General features: G+C 37.4%; 2 protein-coding genes across 2 annotated transcripts; one reads left to right on the top strand and one right to left on the bottom strand.

Moving 5' to 3' along the window:
* nedd8.L (neural precursor cell expressed, developmentally down-regulated 8 L homeolog) lies at window positions 1–4,008 on the bottom strand. The gene is made up of 4 exons (XM_018259334.2): window positions 3,850–4,008; window positions 3,450–3,497; window positions 987–1,069; window positions 1–267 (listed from the first exon to the last, which is right to left on the bottom strand). The coding sequence occupies exons 1-4, from the start codon at window positions 3,865–3,867 to the stop codon at window positions 183–185; spliced, it is 234 nt and encodes a 77-aa protein (XP_018114823.1). The 5' UTR covers window positions 3,868–4,008; the 3' UTR covers window positions 1–182.
* A 30-nt stretch (window positions 4,009–4,038) lies between these two features.
* On the top strand, window positions 4,039–15,889 carry LOC121394268 (GMP reductase 2-like). Its single transcript, XM_041564813.1, has 10 exons — window positions 4,039–4,639; window positions 7,109–7,228; window positions 9,365–9,484; window positions 11,395–11,478; window positions 11,908–12,081; window positions 12,171–12,252; window positions 12,599–12,705; window positions 13,561–13,603; window positions 14,397–14,556; window positions 14,743–15,889. The coding sequence occupies exons 1-10, from the start codon at window positions 4,511–4,513 to the stop codon at window positions 14,921–14,923; spliced, it is 1,200 nt and encodes a 399-aa protein (XP_041420747.1). The 5' UTR covers window positions 4,039–4,510; the 3' UTR covers window positions 14,924–15,889.
* The last annotated feature ends 698 nt before the right edge of the window (window positions 15,890–16,587 follow it).

Raw genomic sequence — 16,587 nt, 5'->3', positions numbered from 1 at the left:
GAGAGGGGATCATTTATTTAGGGAAAGAAAATAAACTCATGCAAAAAAAAAAAAAATCAATACCGTCATTATTTTACAAACAAGCAGATATGAGGGGGATACTACAGTCCACTCCGCAGTCCCCCACAATGGATGGAGCTTAATCACCAACATTCCACACAGCAGAAGGCTGCAATCCAGCTTCAGCAACCCCCTCGAAGTGCAAGGACCAAATGTAACACTGAACCACCCTGTATCTTGTAGTCAGCTGCTGTTTTCTCATCATTCCTGGAGATGAAATCAGATAACAACAAGATAAGAGTACAGGCATACAAATGTGAGCAGCCATTTTAAGAAGGAACATTTGTCTGCCCATATATCAGTACCATGTCAATTATTTTGTATCTAAATGTCAATACAAAGGCTTCTATAACAATATATATGTGTATGTTGGTCATCAGAATTAGCTGCAGACATTCTAGAACAGTAGTCCCGAACCAATGGCTTGTGAGCAACATATGGCTCATCAACCACTTCAATGTTGCTCTCAATGGCCTTGGAGTAGGTGCAAATATTTGAATTCCAGGCTTGGAGGCAACTTTTGTTTGCATAAAAAACAGATGCACTGCCAAATAGAGCCTTCTGTAGGCTGCCAGTCCATATAGGGGCCATAAAATAGCCCATCACAACTCTTATTTGGCATGCACAGGGACATTTTTCATGCTTGTGCTGCTCCCAAACACATTTAAATTACATTATAATGTGGCTCATGGGTAAAAAAGGTTGGGACCCCTGTTCTAGAAGACACAACTTAAAATAAAGAGAACTTTAAAAAATATATAGTATATTTGCCAAAGATTGTTGTTTTTAGCAATATATACTATATATAGTTGTGTCAAAGCGTACTACATCAATTATTATGATATGGAAAGGATTCTTCAAGCTGTACCTAAACATAGGCAAGACATATGTGCTATTGCTGGATATAAGGCGTCATTACTACTCACATTTGTTTTCCACTGTAAATCAATCTTTGTTGCTGTGGTGGGATGCCCTCCTTTTCCTCCACTCGCTCCTTTATCCTCTCCACCTACGCAAAACATAATATACCAGTAGTTTTACAAATCAAATTCCCTAGAATCAACACAGTTCAGCATTCACATTTCAGTTAGATTTCTTGCCTTAAATTACTGCCTCCCCTTTATGATCGGTGTATATATTGCTACCTTTACTCCTATGAACTGTAGTAGGTGCATATATATATATATATAATATTTATTCTGCACATTGGAACCTTGAAACCGTGACACACAAATGCCAACAGTTCTTAACTGCTTGCTTGAGAATGCATAAGGGAATGTAAAAACATATAAAAACTCTGATCCAGGTCTAGTAACCAAGGCAACCAACATTTTCTGGTCTGTGAGATGGCAAACATCTAGTTTGTTTCCATGTTCTTTCAACTTTGTTTTTTTTTTTTCAAGTTAGAAAACAAAAATCTCTAACATTTCTTATAAAATGTTTACTAGGTAGAATGGCACAAATTATCTCAGAGCATTAAATGTATTATTTGGCATCTTCCGTTAGTTTAAAAATGTAGAAAATACGCTCATACCCCCCAACAAATATCGTACTGCTCAATTACCCAAACCTGTGAGCTTATCCTCCGTAGAGCTCATATTAGTTAACTTAAAATAATTCCTTAAAGCCTATATCAGAACTGATGTCAGAAAAGCATTGATAGAAGTCACAACTAGGAACAAGTCTAACGTTGCATCTACAAGGAATGATGCCTACATCATTCTGTAATAGTCAGGTAGTGGACAATAAAGGGCTGTATTTCAACTGACATACGAGTAAAGGGTGAAAATTAAGCATTGCATGTTATTGACCAGGACACGACTAAGATATTGGTTGTGATTTTGAGTCACATTGAACAAGAGGCGGTATTAAGCATGTTGTCTCTCACAGGCATACAACCCCTTTATTCTACATCCCAAATCAAGAGAAATATGTTGTCAGTTTAAGGCTTCAAAACCTGTGCCATATATTATGAATTCAGCAGTTCATAATTTTTAGACCAGAAATACAACTATGTTTGGAAACGGATCACATGTCTACCAAAGAATTTTACACGTTTCTGAATTTTTTACATTTGCCTTCAGTTGTCCATTACAGGTATGGAATATGTTATCCAGAAAGCTCAGAAATTATGGAAAATGAATTCCATTTTAATCAAATAATTCAAAATGTATTTCCTTTTTCGCTGTAATCATAAATCAGTAGCTTTCACTTAATCCCAACTAAAATATATAATTAATCCTTATTGGAGGCAAAACAATCCTATTGGGTTTATTTAATGGTTACATGATTTTTTTTAAGTAGACTTAAGGCATTAAGGGGTTTACCAAACACAAATCATACAAAGAGTGCAAATTGGATTCAGTACATTTCTGATTAAAATGTTTGCCAACTTTATGGCCAGAATCAGTTTTCTTGAGGTTTACGCATTTGTTTGGCTCAAAACAGAAAATTTTAGCAGTGCAGCTGCCCAAACTCTCTTGCCATAGCTCCTAGCGATGGAAATCCAGCTGAAGATTTTGTGGGAAATGTGGGAAGCAATATATTCCTAGCAATAGAGGATCCGCACTCTCATTTTCATTTCAAAGTTATAGCTTTTATTTTTCACATCACAATCCGACTTTCGGTCCCTCCTGGGGACCTTTCTCAAGGATAATGTGCACAAACAGTGTAACCAATTAAATACCCTCCCCCTCCAGTGAATTTGGCGCCCTCCTGACGTCATGAGTCCATATATAGTCATTTGAATAAATATTTTCCTTTTGTTGAAGAGAACCCGTGTGTCCTTATTTTCTTTCACCACTAGGTGTCAGTGTTGAGCTTGTAAGTGACAATATAACCACATTTCCTATTACTTCTATGGAGGAAACATTGTTGCAAAGTGTAAGGTGTTACAAAAGAAACAAAAAAAAACATTTTTTTGTTTCTTTTGTAACACCTTACACTTTGCAACAAAGTGTCGGATTGTGATGTGAAAAATAAAAGCTATCACTTTGAAATGAAAATGAGAGTGCGGATCCTCTATTACTTATTCCTTAAACATTGATAGAGCACCTCGAATCAACCATTGTCAGAGGTGCGGGCATTCCAGAAAAAGTATATATATATATATATATATATATATATATATATATATATATATATATATATTTATTTATAAAACACCAAGTGAACTCGGATATAAATGTACAGATATAAAAAGTATTCCACACTTTTTCTTTTGTTTTCAACATCACGTACATGACTTTGCTGTGAGGGCAACCTCTGAGACTGTTCTATCAACTCAAATGTTCAAGTCTGCTTCCATCAACTTGATTTAAAGACTAATCAGACTGTTAAAAAAAAAGAGTTGTACTCCCAGGTCTGCACAATCATGCGTTGCCTTTTACCTTGTCTGTTGGCTCAATGTCAATTTCGATCTCCTTGCCAGTCAGCGTCTGAAATTATATAAAAAGAGAATTATATACTGAACAAATGTACATTGTTTTCATGATTTAAAAATGTTTACACAGCACCAACTGCCTACACATCCGCCATCTACTGTGAGCATTGGAGGCTTCTCAAAAATGACTAAGCTCACTCTCCCAGGCCCACAGCAGCAAAAGCTATCATCAATAATAAGCCACTGTCTGGAGCTCCCAACATGCATCTGGCCTCTGTGCAGTGATCCCCTTTCATTCTCCCTCCCTTTCAGCCTAAGATTCGTCTCACGATGCAGCCTCGATCGTTGCATATGTCCACATTTCCAATACTCCCCGGGTCATCAATTTACAATGTAATCCCCTTTACCTTCACTTTGATCAACATCCTGCAGTTTCCTGTGTGTAAGCCTTTCTGCCGCTATCTCTGCCGCTGGCTGCGTAACTTCCGGGAGCGGGCAGGAAGTTACAAATGACAGGGCTTGTGACGTCACATCACCCGGAAAAAGCCTGACAGGATTCTTCGTGACACAGTACAGTAGTATACGTATATATGAATGTCTGTTCTTAAATTGCATTAGTTCATTCTCAATTCATTCTACCCAGAGCACATGTAAATGGATATTCTGGGGTTCCCATCTTCTTAGCTGGTTGCTTCCTACTATACAGTCATTTACTCGTGCGCAGTCATTTGTATCACGGTGCCATACTGTAAATGTCGTGCGTGTCGTGTTGCTGTAACTAAGTTAAGGCTTGTACTGGGTATCTACAATAGCTAGTTCTCACTTCTCTCTTTCCTTTCACATCTGCTCACTGTCTCAAGTATTCTCTTTTTCCCCCCTTTAAATAATATTCATCAAATCATGTCCTGTAATGTTGCCACCTTTAATGAACATCTAAATTATTTTCTATTAATAATACTGGCATCTAATATTCTTAGCAATGGGATTATCTGTCAGGTGGCAAACCTAGTACCCTTATTTTACTAATGTGCAAAGTGCCATATCAATCACCTAAAAGTTAGAATTCAAATGCAAAGATCTGATTGGTTGCTATGGGCAGCATTACCAGTGATACTTGTCTCCAGGGTTGCTAAACACACCATAGACTCTTTCTTTTTACAACTCTTCCATAAGAAGCAACTTGGATTCATCTGGGATGTAAGTACCAGCTTTGCACACTGTTCGTGAGTGATTATCTCAAATTCTTCCACTTGCTCCAGGTCCGTTAAGCTAGTTTAATTGGATGATTTTATTTCTACCATAATTTGCTGCTGATTCTCAACTGAACTAATAAGAGTTCTCATAGGGCCATTGGAAGACGTTCACATTTTTAACTTGAGCCACTAGTTCTTGTTTGGGATCATTGTTCTTCTAAAAGATGAAAAGATGCACATTTGGCCATGTTTAAGTTACAGTACTGATACAAGTTCTCTTGCAGTATTTTATTGAATGTTGTACCTTTCATTCTAAGTTTTATTTAAATAAGATGCCAAGACCCTATTATGAACAGCAGCTAACCACCATACTGGTAACTTCTGTTACGGGTTAGCAATATCAACATTTCTACAACACTTAATTGTGAAAATGAACCATGTAAAAGTTTGTTTGGAGCTCTTTCATGTAACTTAGTGTGGTTCTATGAGGCTGCCTTTCATCATCAGGGATTTGTCTTACCGGATTCTGCTGTAGAAGCACTATCATTTAAATATTTTAGGGGGGGGTAATTTGGTGGACACTCTGACCTGGGCTGATGCTTCTCGGGGTTCATTCTTCTAGATTGCCACACTACTGCTTTGTCTTCTTCACAAGTGTCCTTTTTAAAGATTAAAGGGTAAAAATGCTATTCCCAACCAAAGGTGCGGGCTAATAGAGCCTGCATTATGGTTGGGGATAACAGTCGTTTTTTGTTTCTTTTTTAAATGCCTCCGCCAGCACTATGCTACCCGCGAGCAGCCATGTCCGGTCACTCACATGCGCATAATGAAAATTTCCCCACCGTATTGCTCATTATGCGCATGCGATGGACCGGACATGGCTTCTAGCACTGGGAGCTCCCTCCCACTGTGGGTAGCGTATCGCTGCCGGGGGCATTATCCTCTTAAAAAACTATTGTTATCCTCAACCGGAATTCGGGCTCTATTAGCCCGCACCTTTGGTTGGGGATAACATTTTTACCCAACAGGTGCCCTTTAAAGGGGAACTCCGGCTTCCAAAGCGAAATTTGATAAAGAGGCCCACATAACACAGAAACCCCTAATATACCATCACAGTTACCTGTTTCTTCAAAAAGTATGAATAAATGCAATTTTCTATGCTGAAATCCAGCTGTTTAACAGTTCTTCTCTTTCTGCATCATTTGAAATCCTGGCTGGGAAGGAGGGACTAAACACTGATGTTACATATATATGTAACAACTTCTCCGCAGCTTACAGACAGCATGCATGAACTACAGAATCCACAATACATTGCACTGGAATATTCTGTTCCTTATTGAAATCATGTGTGCAGGGAATTGTGGGGTTTGGAGGATGCGGGCTGAGGACAGATGGCTGTTGATACAAAGTAACGGTAGTCAGCCAGCTCAGCAGAGTAGTCAGACAGATCAGCAGGAGAGCAGGGGGCTAAGCTTAGCTAACTGTTCCAAACCATTACAAATCATGAAAAGTCTGCATATTTTTTAATTGATGTATATTGTAAAGTTGCTTGAAATTATGTTTACTTTTCAAAAAGCTTAAGTTATGTTTGTGTGTTGTTCCCCTTTAAAGATAATGGAATATGTACAGTGTACAGTGGTGTAAGGTGCTAAAGCAATAAAACAAGGTAGCATGGGGCTCCAGATGAAATAATTACAGTTTAATACAATTTTAGTGGAAGAAGCACAACTAGCTTGGTCCAAAATCCAAAATTTGTTGTACTAGGGCTGGCCATGGAATAATAGATGTGCAAAATATGGGGTAATAATGCTGCTTCAAACTGCCAAAAAACAGAAGCTTGGATCAAAAGTTTATATTCCAGGACCATGATCCCAGAACAAGGGCAGTGTAACAGTGTAGCGGCTCAAGAACAGAAAGATGAACAGCCTCAAATGCCTCTATCAAACCCCTGATATCGATACAACTGAGACCTGTGGCAATAGATATAACTTAGGTTACAATGACATTTTTAAGTATAACCCGAGCAACCTAAAGCAAACCTGCTTGGAAGAATGGATCAAACAGTGACCAAAGCTAGTAAATTCTTACTCCTTTATTACTTTAAAAAGATGGTTATACAAACTATTGAGAGGTAAACATATTTAATTGTTTCCTCACAGTATTTTATAACATGAAACTAATTTTCAGTTTCAGTATTTTGAATTAAAAATATCACAGAGAACAACATTTTAGAGTTAGATTTGTAATTCAGTTAAATTCAGTAAAATTCAGTAAAATACGAGGATTCAAGGTTCTAAATACTTTTGTAAGAAACTGTAGCTTTATCTGCTGCTGCGATAGTAGTTTAGCAAAAGGAGGGTTACACGTTGGCTATCCCTTTTCTTATGTGTCCACCCATGTCTCCTATATAGGTGCTCTCTGTTCTATACATCAGGCATTTCCTCACTTCCTCATCTATATCTATATTTTTCAGCTAGTTCTCCCGTTCAGTGGTCTAAGTAGCAGAATGCCGCGAATCGACAATGATATTAAATTGGATTTTAAGGATGTTTTGCTACGACCAAAGAGAAGCACATTAAAGACTCGGAGTGAGGTGAGTGTACATTAAAACTAATTTTGGTGCTGACAAAGGAATTGCTTAATTCACCATTTAGTTTAGTTGAAAGGAAGACTAAACCCTAAAATGAATATGGGTTAAAATGCCATATTTTATATACTGAACTTATTACACCAGTCTAAAGTTTCAGCTTCTTTATAGCAACAATGATCCAGGACTTCAAACTTGTCACAGGACAGTCACCATCTTGGAACGTGAGTTTTGAGTAGCTGTTGACAAGTTAAACATTAGGGGTCATTGCAAATTTACAAGCAGAAAATGAGGTTTGTCTGTAATATAAGCTGATGTTACAAGGCTGATTATTAAATTCTGATGCTAATTTTAATGGTTTCTGAGCTCACATGTAGTAATTATATGTATTAATTACTAATCAGCCTTATATTGGGACATTGATATTCTATGTGTACTGTATATTATGAGTGGGTCCCTTCACTCAGTAAGTGACAGCAGCACAGAACATGTGCAGTGAATCAGCAGAAAAAAAGATGGGGAGCTATAGGGGCATTTTTGGGGGCACAGATCTTTACTGCTAAAGGGCTGTGGGTTGCCTTGGGTTGGTACAGAAGTCCAAATCATAATGTAAAACATTTCTAGCCTATTTTTTAAGTTAAGTTTTAGTTCTCCTTTATGTAAAATCAAATAGTCCATGTCTGGATAAAATCATGCTACCAACTGCGTTTACAGATCAAATCCACAACCTTTATAAGACATGGATGACTTCATATCTCATTCTCCCTCCGTTCTCCTTACAGTTGTCAGGTTGGGTAGAGTTGGGTTTAAATTTGGGCAACCATAACAAAATGCCACTGCATTCACATGGAAATCTGTGAATATTCTTCAATGGTTAATTTACCATCTCATGTAATGTTGGCTGGAGTTCAAGCCTTGAGCCCCAGGGAATCTTATGAATAGTGTGGAACAGCGACATATTTGTAGTGGGATACAATTCTTGGCCTGTGAATGGCAGCACTGCTTCTGCTTGTTGCACAAAGCTCTCAGTCAAGACCCCAAATAGAGGGTGCCTTACTTTGCAGCAATCTTTGAAAGAGATCAACATTTTTATTCTTCTGTCAGCATTCATGTGCTACTGATATTGGAATGTATTAAATGAAGTTACAGGTATGACAACCCTAATATCCATGCCATCAAATATCTTGGGATGCATTATAAGAAAGTGTCACCGTTATGGCTTCACATTGTTAATCTTATATGCAGTTCAGCCTTCGACAATTAAAATTAGGCCAAGATTTAATTGGAAAAAGGCTTAAAAATCTGTTTGGCTAAGGATTGCATCAGACCATGGCTGCAGGTCTCTCACCGTCTACACAGCCCCCCCATGTGATACAATCCTTGGCCCAGGGACCAAACTGTTGCGTCTTCCAAATTCTCCCTACTAACCAGGTGCATATGGGTGTCTAAGTAGGCAAAGATCTGCTTGTTTGGAAAGGTGTATGACCCTTGCATGCCTAGCTTTAGTCTGTTTTGTGTTGCATCAACAAACAGCACTTACAAGCTGTTCTGCTTTTGTCTCTCTGAGTTATTAGCTGATTGATCAGAGGAAGTAGATTAATTTATGTTTACAGTTTATCAGATGCATTAAGCAATAAGATGTTGACTCCATCTGTATAAGGAGAAGGAAAGGCTAAAATTAAGTAAGCTTTATCAGAAAGGTGTTTATAAATACACCAGTAAACCCTCAAAGTAATGCTGCTCTTTCAAAAGAAACACAGCATTTTTTTCCTTCTATTGTGTCCACATGGACTTCTGTACCAGGCTTCCTGTTTTCAGCATAAACCTCCAGGGCAGGGCTTGAGCATGCTCAGTTTGCTCCTCTCTCCCCCTCCCTTTACCTCCTCACTCCTCCCCTCCCTGCTATAATCTGAGCCCAGAGCTTTGAGTGAGCAGGGAGAGACTCAGGCAGGAAGTGATATCACACCAAGCTAATATGGCAGCTGCTATCTTGAACAAACAGACAGAGCTTCTAGAGCTCTTTACTCAGGTATTGTAAATCATTCTGCAGAATAAATATAGTTTTATAGCTTGCACTATTGTGACTAATCTATTCTCCTTTAAAAAATGAGCAATTCCCTACTGTCATTATTTGTCTTGCAGGTGGAGCTCACCCGTTCTTTCATGTTTAGGAACTCCGGACAATCCTATCAAGGAATCCCTATTATCGCTGCCAATATGGATACTGTAGGGACTTTTGGGATGGCAAGAGCCCTGTGTAAGGTGAGGCTTGTTTGTTTATAGTAGATAACATGGCACAGGTGTTTGCACTTTTCAAACTCTCTCGTCTATTTTGTGTATTTTTACTTTTGCTCTTAAATCTAGGTAGAAATGTAATATAAATTGAAATGCAATGTAGTGTAGCCCGCTCGCACAACCCTGGCCTTCAGCAGTTCAGCGCCTGGTGCACGGTGTTGGAGGGATCAGCACCCCCCTCAGCAAATTGTCCAAGAAGACACTGGCACACAAAGGCTAGTAACAGCAGGGTTATACCCTTGCGTGTTTATTCTGCAAACGTGCAACGTTTCGGGGTCATCATGCTTGACAAAGTGGTCTGACCCCGAAACGTTGCACGTTTGCAGAATAAACACGCAAGGGTATAACCCTGCTGTTACTAGCCTTTGTGTGCCAGTGTCTTCTTGGACAATATAAATTGAAATGGCCATGCTAATTAAATCAGTTTAAATATTAAGATATTAATGTGTAGTAAAGTATTTGTAAACTTTTAAAAAAATGACTGTAAAATTGCTCAGGATGCTTTTCTAAATACATTTGCATTATGCATTAATTTTTTGTTTTTGTTTAAAAGAGATACACCTAAAATTAAACTGTATTTTTCACATTTATCATAACATTGGTTTACACAAGCTTTATAGTTTTGCCGTAAAAGTACTTCTTGATGTACTTTCTGATGATTTTACTTACCTAGTCAGGTTGGCAAACAGTAAGGTTTAGGAAGTTCAAGTAACGATTTCTCACAAAAGCAAACCTACTGATGATAAGTGATCAACTTTACCTATAACCATATCACCTATCACCATAACTTTTTTATGTCCATTAATATTTTGAAAATATATTTTTTTTATTTTGCAACAAGAGTGCCACCTACTGGTCACAAAACAGAAAACTGTTCTGATGTTCTGCTAAACTTCGAGATTCTTTCCTGAGCAAATTTACTTTCGTTGTTTTAAGGTTTACATGTTTTTTAATGCTCCTGTTAATGGCTTTCCTTAAATTGTGTAAAGGTGTTACAGACGGTGCATGCAAATGCCTTACTATTAATGCTCTGCACAAAGGGACAGTTTTTCCACTAAAGTTTTTGTTATAGTTTTCAGAGCCCTTTTCTATTGTCATGTGTTCATACTTGGCTTAGGTCTATGAAAGAATAAACAGACAGCCTATGGGGTTTGGTTAGCACTAAAAAGGACTTTAAAGAAGCAGGCAAAGGTGAAGCACACAATCCATTGAGTTTGCTTTTAATTTGTATCAAGAAAACATAAAATATTATTAGGAATCATTTACAGTGGTTAGACACAACTGCTTGAGAAAAATGCTTATAAGACCAATTTTACATTTTTATAATTATGCTTTATGTCTCCTTGAACATTCAAGGAGACATTTTTGCTTCCAATAATTGCCCAGAGTTGATTCTGTTCTTTGTAGGGAGAAAGGTAGGCAATGAGGTTCAAAATAGGTCCTGGCATTTTAAGTACTCAGAGGCCCAAACAGCCCCCCACCAGCCCTCTAAATAGTCACTGTCTATAGCATCTTACAGCAGCCCCTCTGGCATTTGCCAGAATCCACAGATTTTGGCTTTTGGTGACTTGCACGAAAGTCAGAACATTGTTACTGACTTGACCATGTCTAATAGTAGGTTGCTTCTCATTAGAAGAAGCTACACCAGACAGGTTCACACTTTAGTTATCTTGCCTAAGAGCCTCCTGTGCTTTCTTCTACTTTCCTCTACACACCCCAACATATTGTACTGTTTTCTAGTCATCTACAAATATATATTGTATGTATGTATATTAATTATTTTTTTTTCCTAATCAATCCTCTCTGTCCAAAAACAGTTTTCTTCTATTTAAGCTCAATTCTGCTCTGTCATCTAATATTTAACCTTCTTCTCTCAGTTTTCTCTCTTTACAGCCATACACAAACACTACACAGTGGAGGAGTGGAAAGACTTTGCTGCAAGTTCCCCGGAATGTTTGGAGGTAAGAGGTTACTCACTTATATAACGAAGCCCCCCCCGCATTCAATTAATTACTACTATTATCTATAACCGAGACATCTCACACTCAAGCAACTACTACTAGTACTTAAACTGAAATTAATCTTAATTATGTACACCTTTTATACCTAAACCAACATGCTCACTTGTTTACAGTAGTATGCATATGGCAATTTATATATGCGTTGTGCTGTTTTTGTCATCTGATATGAGCACTTTCATATATTAGGCGGATACTAGCTATATAGACAAACATATACATAGAGAGATAGACTAAACAACAGACTGTTAATTGCTTTGGTTTTCTATCCATAGAACCATTTGATTTATATGTTTCTACCTTTTCAAACCAGAGCTTTTAGTGATTGTAAGCTTTTGTCTTTACACTGTGTTGTTTAATTACTTTTTGCAGAATGTTGCTGTGAGTTCTGGGACAGGTCAGTCAGATTTCCAGCATTTAGAGAAAGTCCTGTCAGCTGTCCCTCAGGTTCGTTACATCTGCTTGGATGTGGCTAACGGATATTCAGAGCAGTTTGTACAACATGTGAAGGATGTTAGAGCCAGATTCCCTAAGCACACCATTATGGTAGGAACGAAGTTAGTGTTTGTCTGTTGTACTTATACTTGTCTGTTAGCTCTTTTCCTTCTTTTAACCAGAGATATTTTTGTCCATAGGCTGGAAATGTTGTTACTGGGGAGATGGTAGAGGAGCTGATCCTGTCTGGCGCAGATATTATAAAAGTTGGCATTGGACCAGGTATTAGCTCACATTGCTTCCTCTACATTTACACTAATGGACTTTACCATACATGTACAATTATTGAATTTACCCACAGGTGATACTCACATTCTGAAAAGGAACCTGCTTGTGCTGCACTTCCCAAGCTACAGACACACAATCTCAACTCATTTTTATCATCGACAACACATACATTCTTCATAGTCTATGCTTCCTGAAATGCAGGAAAGGTTGTTCTTTAGTACACAGCATACTATTATGTTATTTTCCTACACTCTCATTTCTTGTTGTCTGTACATTACAGTGTGTAGGTTACTGAGTTCCATAGCTATCAGAGTAGCCTCTTAGCCTCATTCTCCTGTAGGTTCTGTCTGTACAACCCGGAAAAAGACTGGAGTTGGATACCCCCAGCTAAGTGCTGTTATTGAGTGTGCAGATTCAGCACATGGACTGAATGGCCACATTATATCAGTGAGTAAAAAATGTAGACAATCAATCAAATATGTTGCCTACTGAAAAAAAAATAATCAGAAATAATGTTCTTAGGTTCTGTCTTTATTTTCTGCTTGGTTTGGTGTATGGATCATCATCTTTTTCCGGTTTTTATAGGGTTTGTGCATATGCAGTTATCAACTGCACTGTTACTTTCATGTTTCTGTCAGTTTAGTTTATTTCTTACATATCTATATTGTACAATAATACACATAATCAATTATTATGGGCTATTTGAGAATAATCATGACATACAAGGGTACCTTTAAGCCTTTTGCATTCACTGGTGTAAATTGCATGCTTCTCAATCTTGTTGCAAATCTTTTTGCAGTAATGTTAATCTGTGTCCCAGTTTATTTGTACTTCTTATCCTGTCATCAGTCAGCCCATCCATAATGCTCTTAACAGAACTTGTACACATATGTAAAGAATTACCAAATATTGAAAAGACTGGTTGTATAAGGATCATTCTAATAGATTAAGCCAAACAATTTATAATTTTGCATTTCAGCACTGAACTGTGTGATTGTATGTGTCCAGCCCTTGAGATGATTGATATGCTGAATGAACCTCAGTTCTAAAATCAATGAATGGCTCAAGTAAACAATTTGCATGTATGAGGTTGTGTGCTGACCCACAAATTCACAAGCTGTTGATCCCATTCCGTTCAATCACTGTAATTTGGCCACCCATATGTGTATTTGACTTAGTGAGAACAAAATAATTTAGGGTTGTAGATATTATAAATAATGACTGTACATATGTAAAAATCTATTTATTTTTTTTAATACTTAACAGAATTTTAAACAAATACATCTCTTTTTACTTTTTTAGGATGGAGGTTGTAGCTGCCCAGGCGATGTTGCAAAAGCATTTGGTAGGTATCCTTGTTTGCATTGTGTAATGGTGCCCTAGCCAAAATCTAATTTTAAAAAAAGTGGAAAGTTCACCTCAGACAGCAAGTCAGCAACACTCCTTCTATCTGGTTATATCTTGAGTCTTGTGTATCCTAGGCAATCTCTCTTTTAACCCTTTGCAACAGTGATACCGATTTTCAAAACAGATGTACTCTATTTGACCTTTGTGAGTTAGTTGTATTTATCATCTTTACTCTGACTAAAGCTGAAGTAGTGTTAGCGGCGATTTCATGTATTTATATTGCAATATATAGTGAATAAAGTACCCCCTTTTGTAAAATATAAGGATATTATAAGTTACCGAGGAGTTTCATGACCATATAAAAACACGAGGCCGAAGGCCGAGTGTTTTTATACAGGTCATGGAACTCCGAGGTAACTTCTAATATCCTCATATTTTACAACTGGGGGTACTTTATTTATTATAATACACAAATTTCAATGAGTCATGTGACAGAAATGACATCAGAACTCACCGTTTATAACTGATGACATCAGAACTCACCGTTTATAAGGATATAATTTACAGGATATTCATGGCTTTTGTGTATTATATATATATATATATATATATATATATATATATATATATATATATATATATATATATATATATATATATATATATGTATATATATTGTTTTCACATATAATTACCATATTGATTTCACATAAAACATTGATAATTGAAGTTACAGTTGGGTACCACCTTGCTAAGCGTATGCACTAACAGAAACTATTTAACTCATCAAGGAGCTGGAGCAGACTTTGTGATGCTGGGGGGGATGCTGTCAGGACACACAGAATGTTCAGGAGAGATAATTGAGAAGAATGGCAAGAAATATAAGCTTTTCTATGGAATGAGTTCAGAGACTGCAATGACGAAACATTCAGGAGGGGTGGCGGAATACAGGTAATCAAATGAGGAACACATCAAATATTTCTGTAGACATAATATATTTAAAGGGGATCTCTGCCCAAAAACTGTTTTTGCACAGTGAAATATAATGCTATTCCGAACAACTTTCCAATATCTATTAATTAAACATTATAAATGGTCTATTAAAATATGTTCTCACCCAATCTCATCTCAATTCAGGGCTTCGGAAGGGAAGACTGTGGAGGTTCCTTTCCAAGGTGATGTAGAACACACCATCAAAGACATCCTTGGAGGAATTCGCTCCAGCTGCACGTATGTGGGAGCTGCCAAACTGAAAGAATTAAGTCGTAGAACTACATTCATCAGGGTCACTCAGCAACTTAATCCAATGTTCAGCTAATTTATTAACAGACCTCACATGCCGTATTTAGTAACTCCTTTCCATATAGTGTTTGCAGTCACTGAATCCTTCCAGTGTTTTCTAGTAGTGTGAACTGTGTGAGGGATTCTTATTCTTTCCTTCACGTCATGCCTACCTTGGGTTGCCAAATCATTGTTATAAAATACACATATAATATAAATCACTTTCATAAATAATAAGTGCATTATATGTACTACTTACATTGATTGCACAGTTGTACAATGAACTAGCACCATACCTGCTGTTCACAATGCTGTAGCCATATCACTGCCACTTTCTAGTTTGAGGGCGATCAGATCCCTGTTACTTTGCATTATTATACCATCTATTTACATAAACACGCTAATCACATGTATCCTACTCTCACTGGCATCATTATCAGACATACTGACAATCTCTGCTCTGTGAATAAGTGTCTCCAGATAAATAAGTGAGCCAGATAATGAGATGAACTAGTCATTTCTTTCCAGTTTTAATATAGTGAGAGGAAATCCTCACCCACTTAACAGTGATATTCCCTTTCTTGCATGAGGAACAGTATTTGTGTTTTTAAATGTAATGAATACTATCTTCTCTAACAATGAGCATTTTCTATTGGAATGTGGTTTATTGTTAAACTGCAAGAGGCACTTAGCTGTGTGCCTGCAATTTATATGTCTAAAGTGCATTCCCACCCCTATGTCTTATTAACTGTAGTAGGACCAATTTCCATAATGTTGAATGTATGTAATTTGTACTCTTATAAATTAACGTGCAAGAAAAATTGGTGTTTATTGTTAAACCTCTAAATTAACTTTTTAGTGTCCCAGCAATTTCATCATCTATGATACATTCCCGACCTAGCTTTTATTAATTTAAATATTAATGAGGACCAGTTTCCTTTACTTGATGGTGAATACAACTGCATGTGGTTGATACTCTTACCAGTAAATATTTTGCTTTTAACAGTGTAAAGTGTTATTTTCTTTTGTGTTACACTGCTACAGCATTCTGGCAGTTTCACTGTATACGTAGTTACATAGGGGTTGTAGAAGTTGAAAATGTTTTCTTAAATAATTCCTACCTAAACTGACCTTTATCCAGAGCTGAAGCTATCCCCCAGAATTCTACATTTTTTTCCCCACAAGCTTGTTGGACATTCATCATAAGTATCAACACCAATTGCAGTAAGCACCAATAAATAGGGCGCTTCTGATAATGCACTCTGTGAATTCTACCTTGTTAAAGGTAAGTTGTGTGCAACTAAGTTGATACTAGTTGCCATTATTTTATTGTCAGAGGGCCAATCAACATAGGGAAATTTCTCCCATACAACCAACCACCCCCTTTTTTTTGCCCAGCACACTGTGCATCCCCCCAGTATTTATATTGCTATGTAAAAAACAGTTTACTTAAGAAAAACCTCAAGCCAAAACCTTAAGCTGGCCATACATATAGAGATTCGCAAGGTTGCCAAACAAGGGAATGTCTCCCAATATGCCCACCTTGAGGTGGGCGGTATCAGGCTGATCCGATCATGGGCCCTAGGGCCCAACAATTGGATCACAACGAGGAGAATAAGGGCTGTCGGATCAATGAACTGATGCGGTCTTCAATCTGACTCGCCTTTTAACTTGTCCGATCGATCAGGGAAGCCAGTCGGA

Source organism: Xenopus laevis, chromosome 1L (assembly GCF_017654675.1).
Source record: "Xenopus laevis strain J_2021 chromosome 1L, Xenopus_laevis_v10.1, whole genome shotgun sequence".
In the NCBI taxonomy this organism is placed as follows: Eukaryota; Metazoa; Chordata; class Amphibia; order Anura; family Pipidae; genus Xenopus; species Xenopus laevis.
Note: the sequence above shows the minus strand (reverse complement) of the source record. Positions and strands in the feature narration are given on the sequence as shown.

Bases quoted from the DNA above. Each gene is read 5' to 3' on its own strand.
- nedd8.L (XM_018259334.2), bottom strand. The intron at 1,070-3,449 runs GTAAAAGGCAAC...TGTTTTGCGTAG, and splicing joins ACATTGAGCCAACAGACAAG to GTGGAGAGGATAAAGGAGCG. The intron at 268-986 runs GTGAGTAGTAAT...TTTCATCTCCAG, and splicing joins ATTTACAGTGGAAAACAAAT to GAATGATGAGAAAACAGCAG.
- LOC121394268 (XM_041564813.1), top strand. From the start codon at position 4,511: ATGCAAAGATCTGATTGGTTGCTATGGGCAGCATTACCAGTGATACTT. The intron at 11,479-11,907 runs GTAAGAGGTTAC...TACTTTTTGCAG, and splicing joins GTTCCCCGGAATGTTTGGAG to AATGTTGCTGTGAGTTCTGG. The intron at 12,082-12,170 runs GTAGGAACGAAG...TTTTGTCCATAG, and splicing joins TCCCTAAGCACACCATTATG to GCTGGAAATGTTGTTACTGG.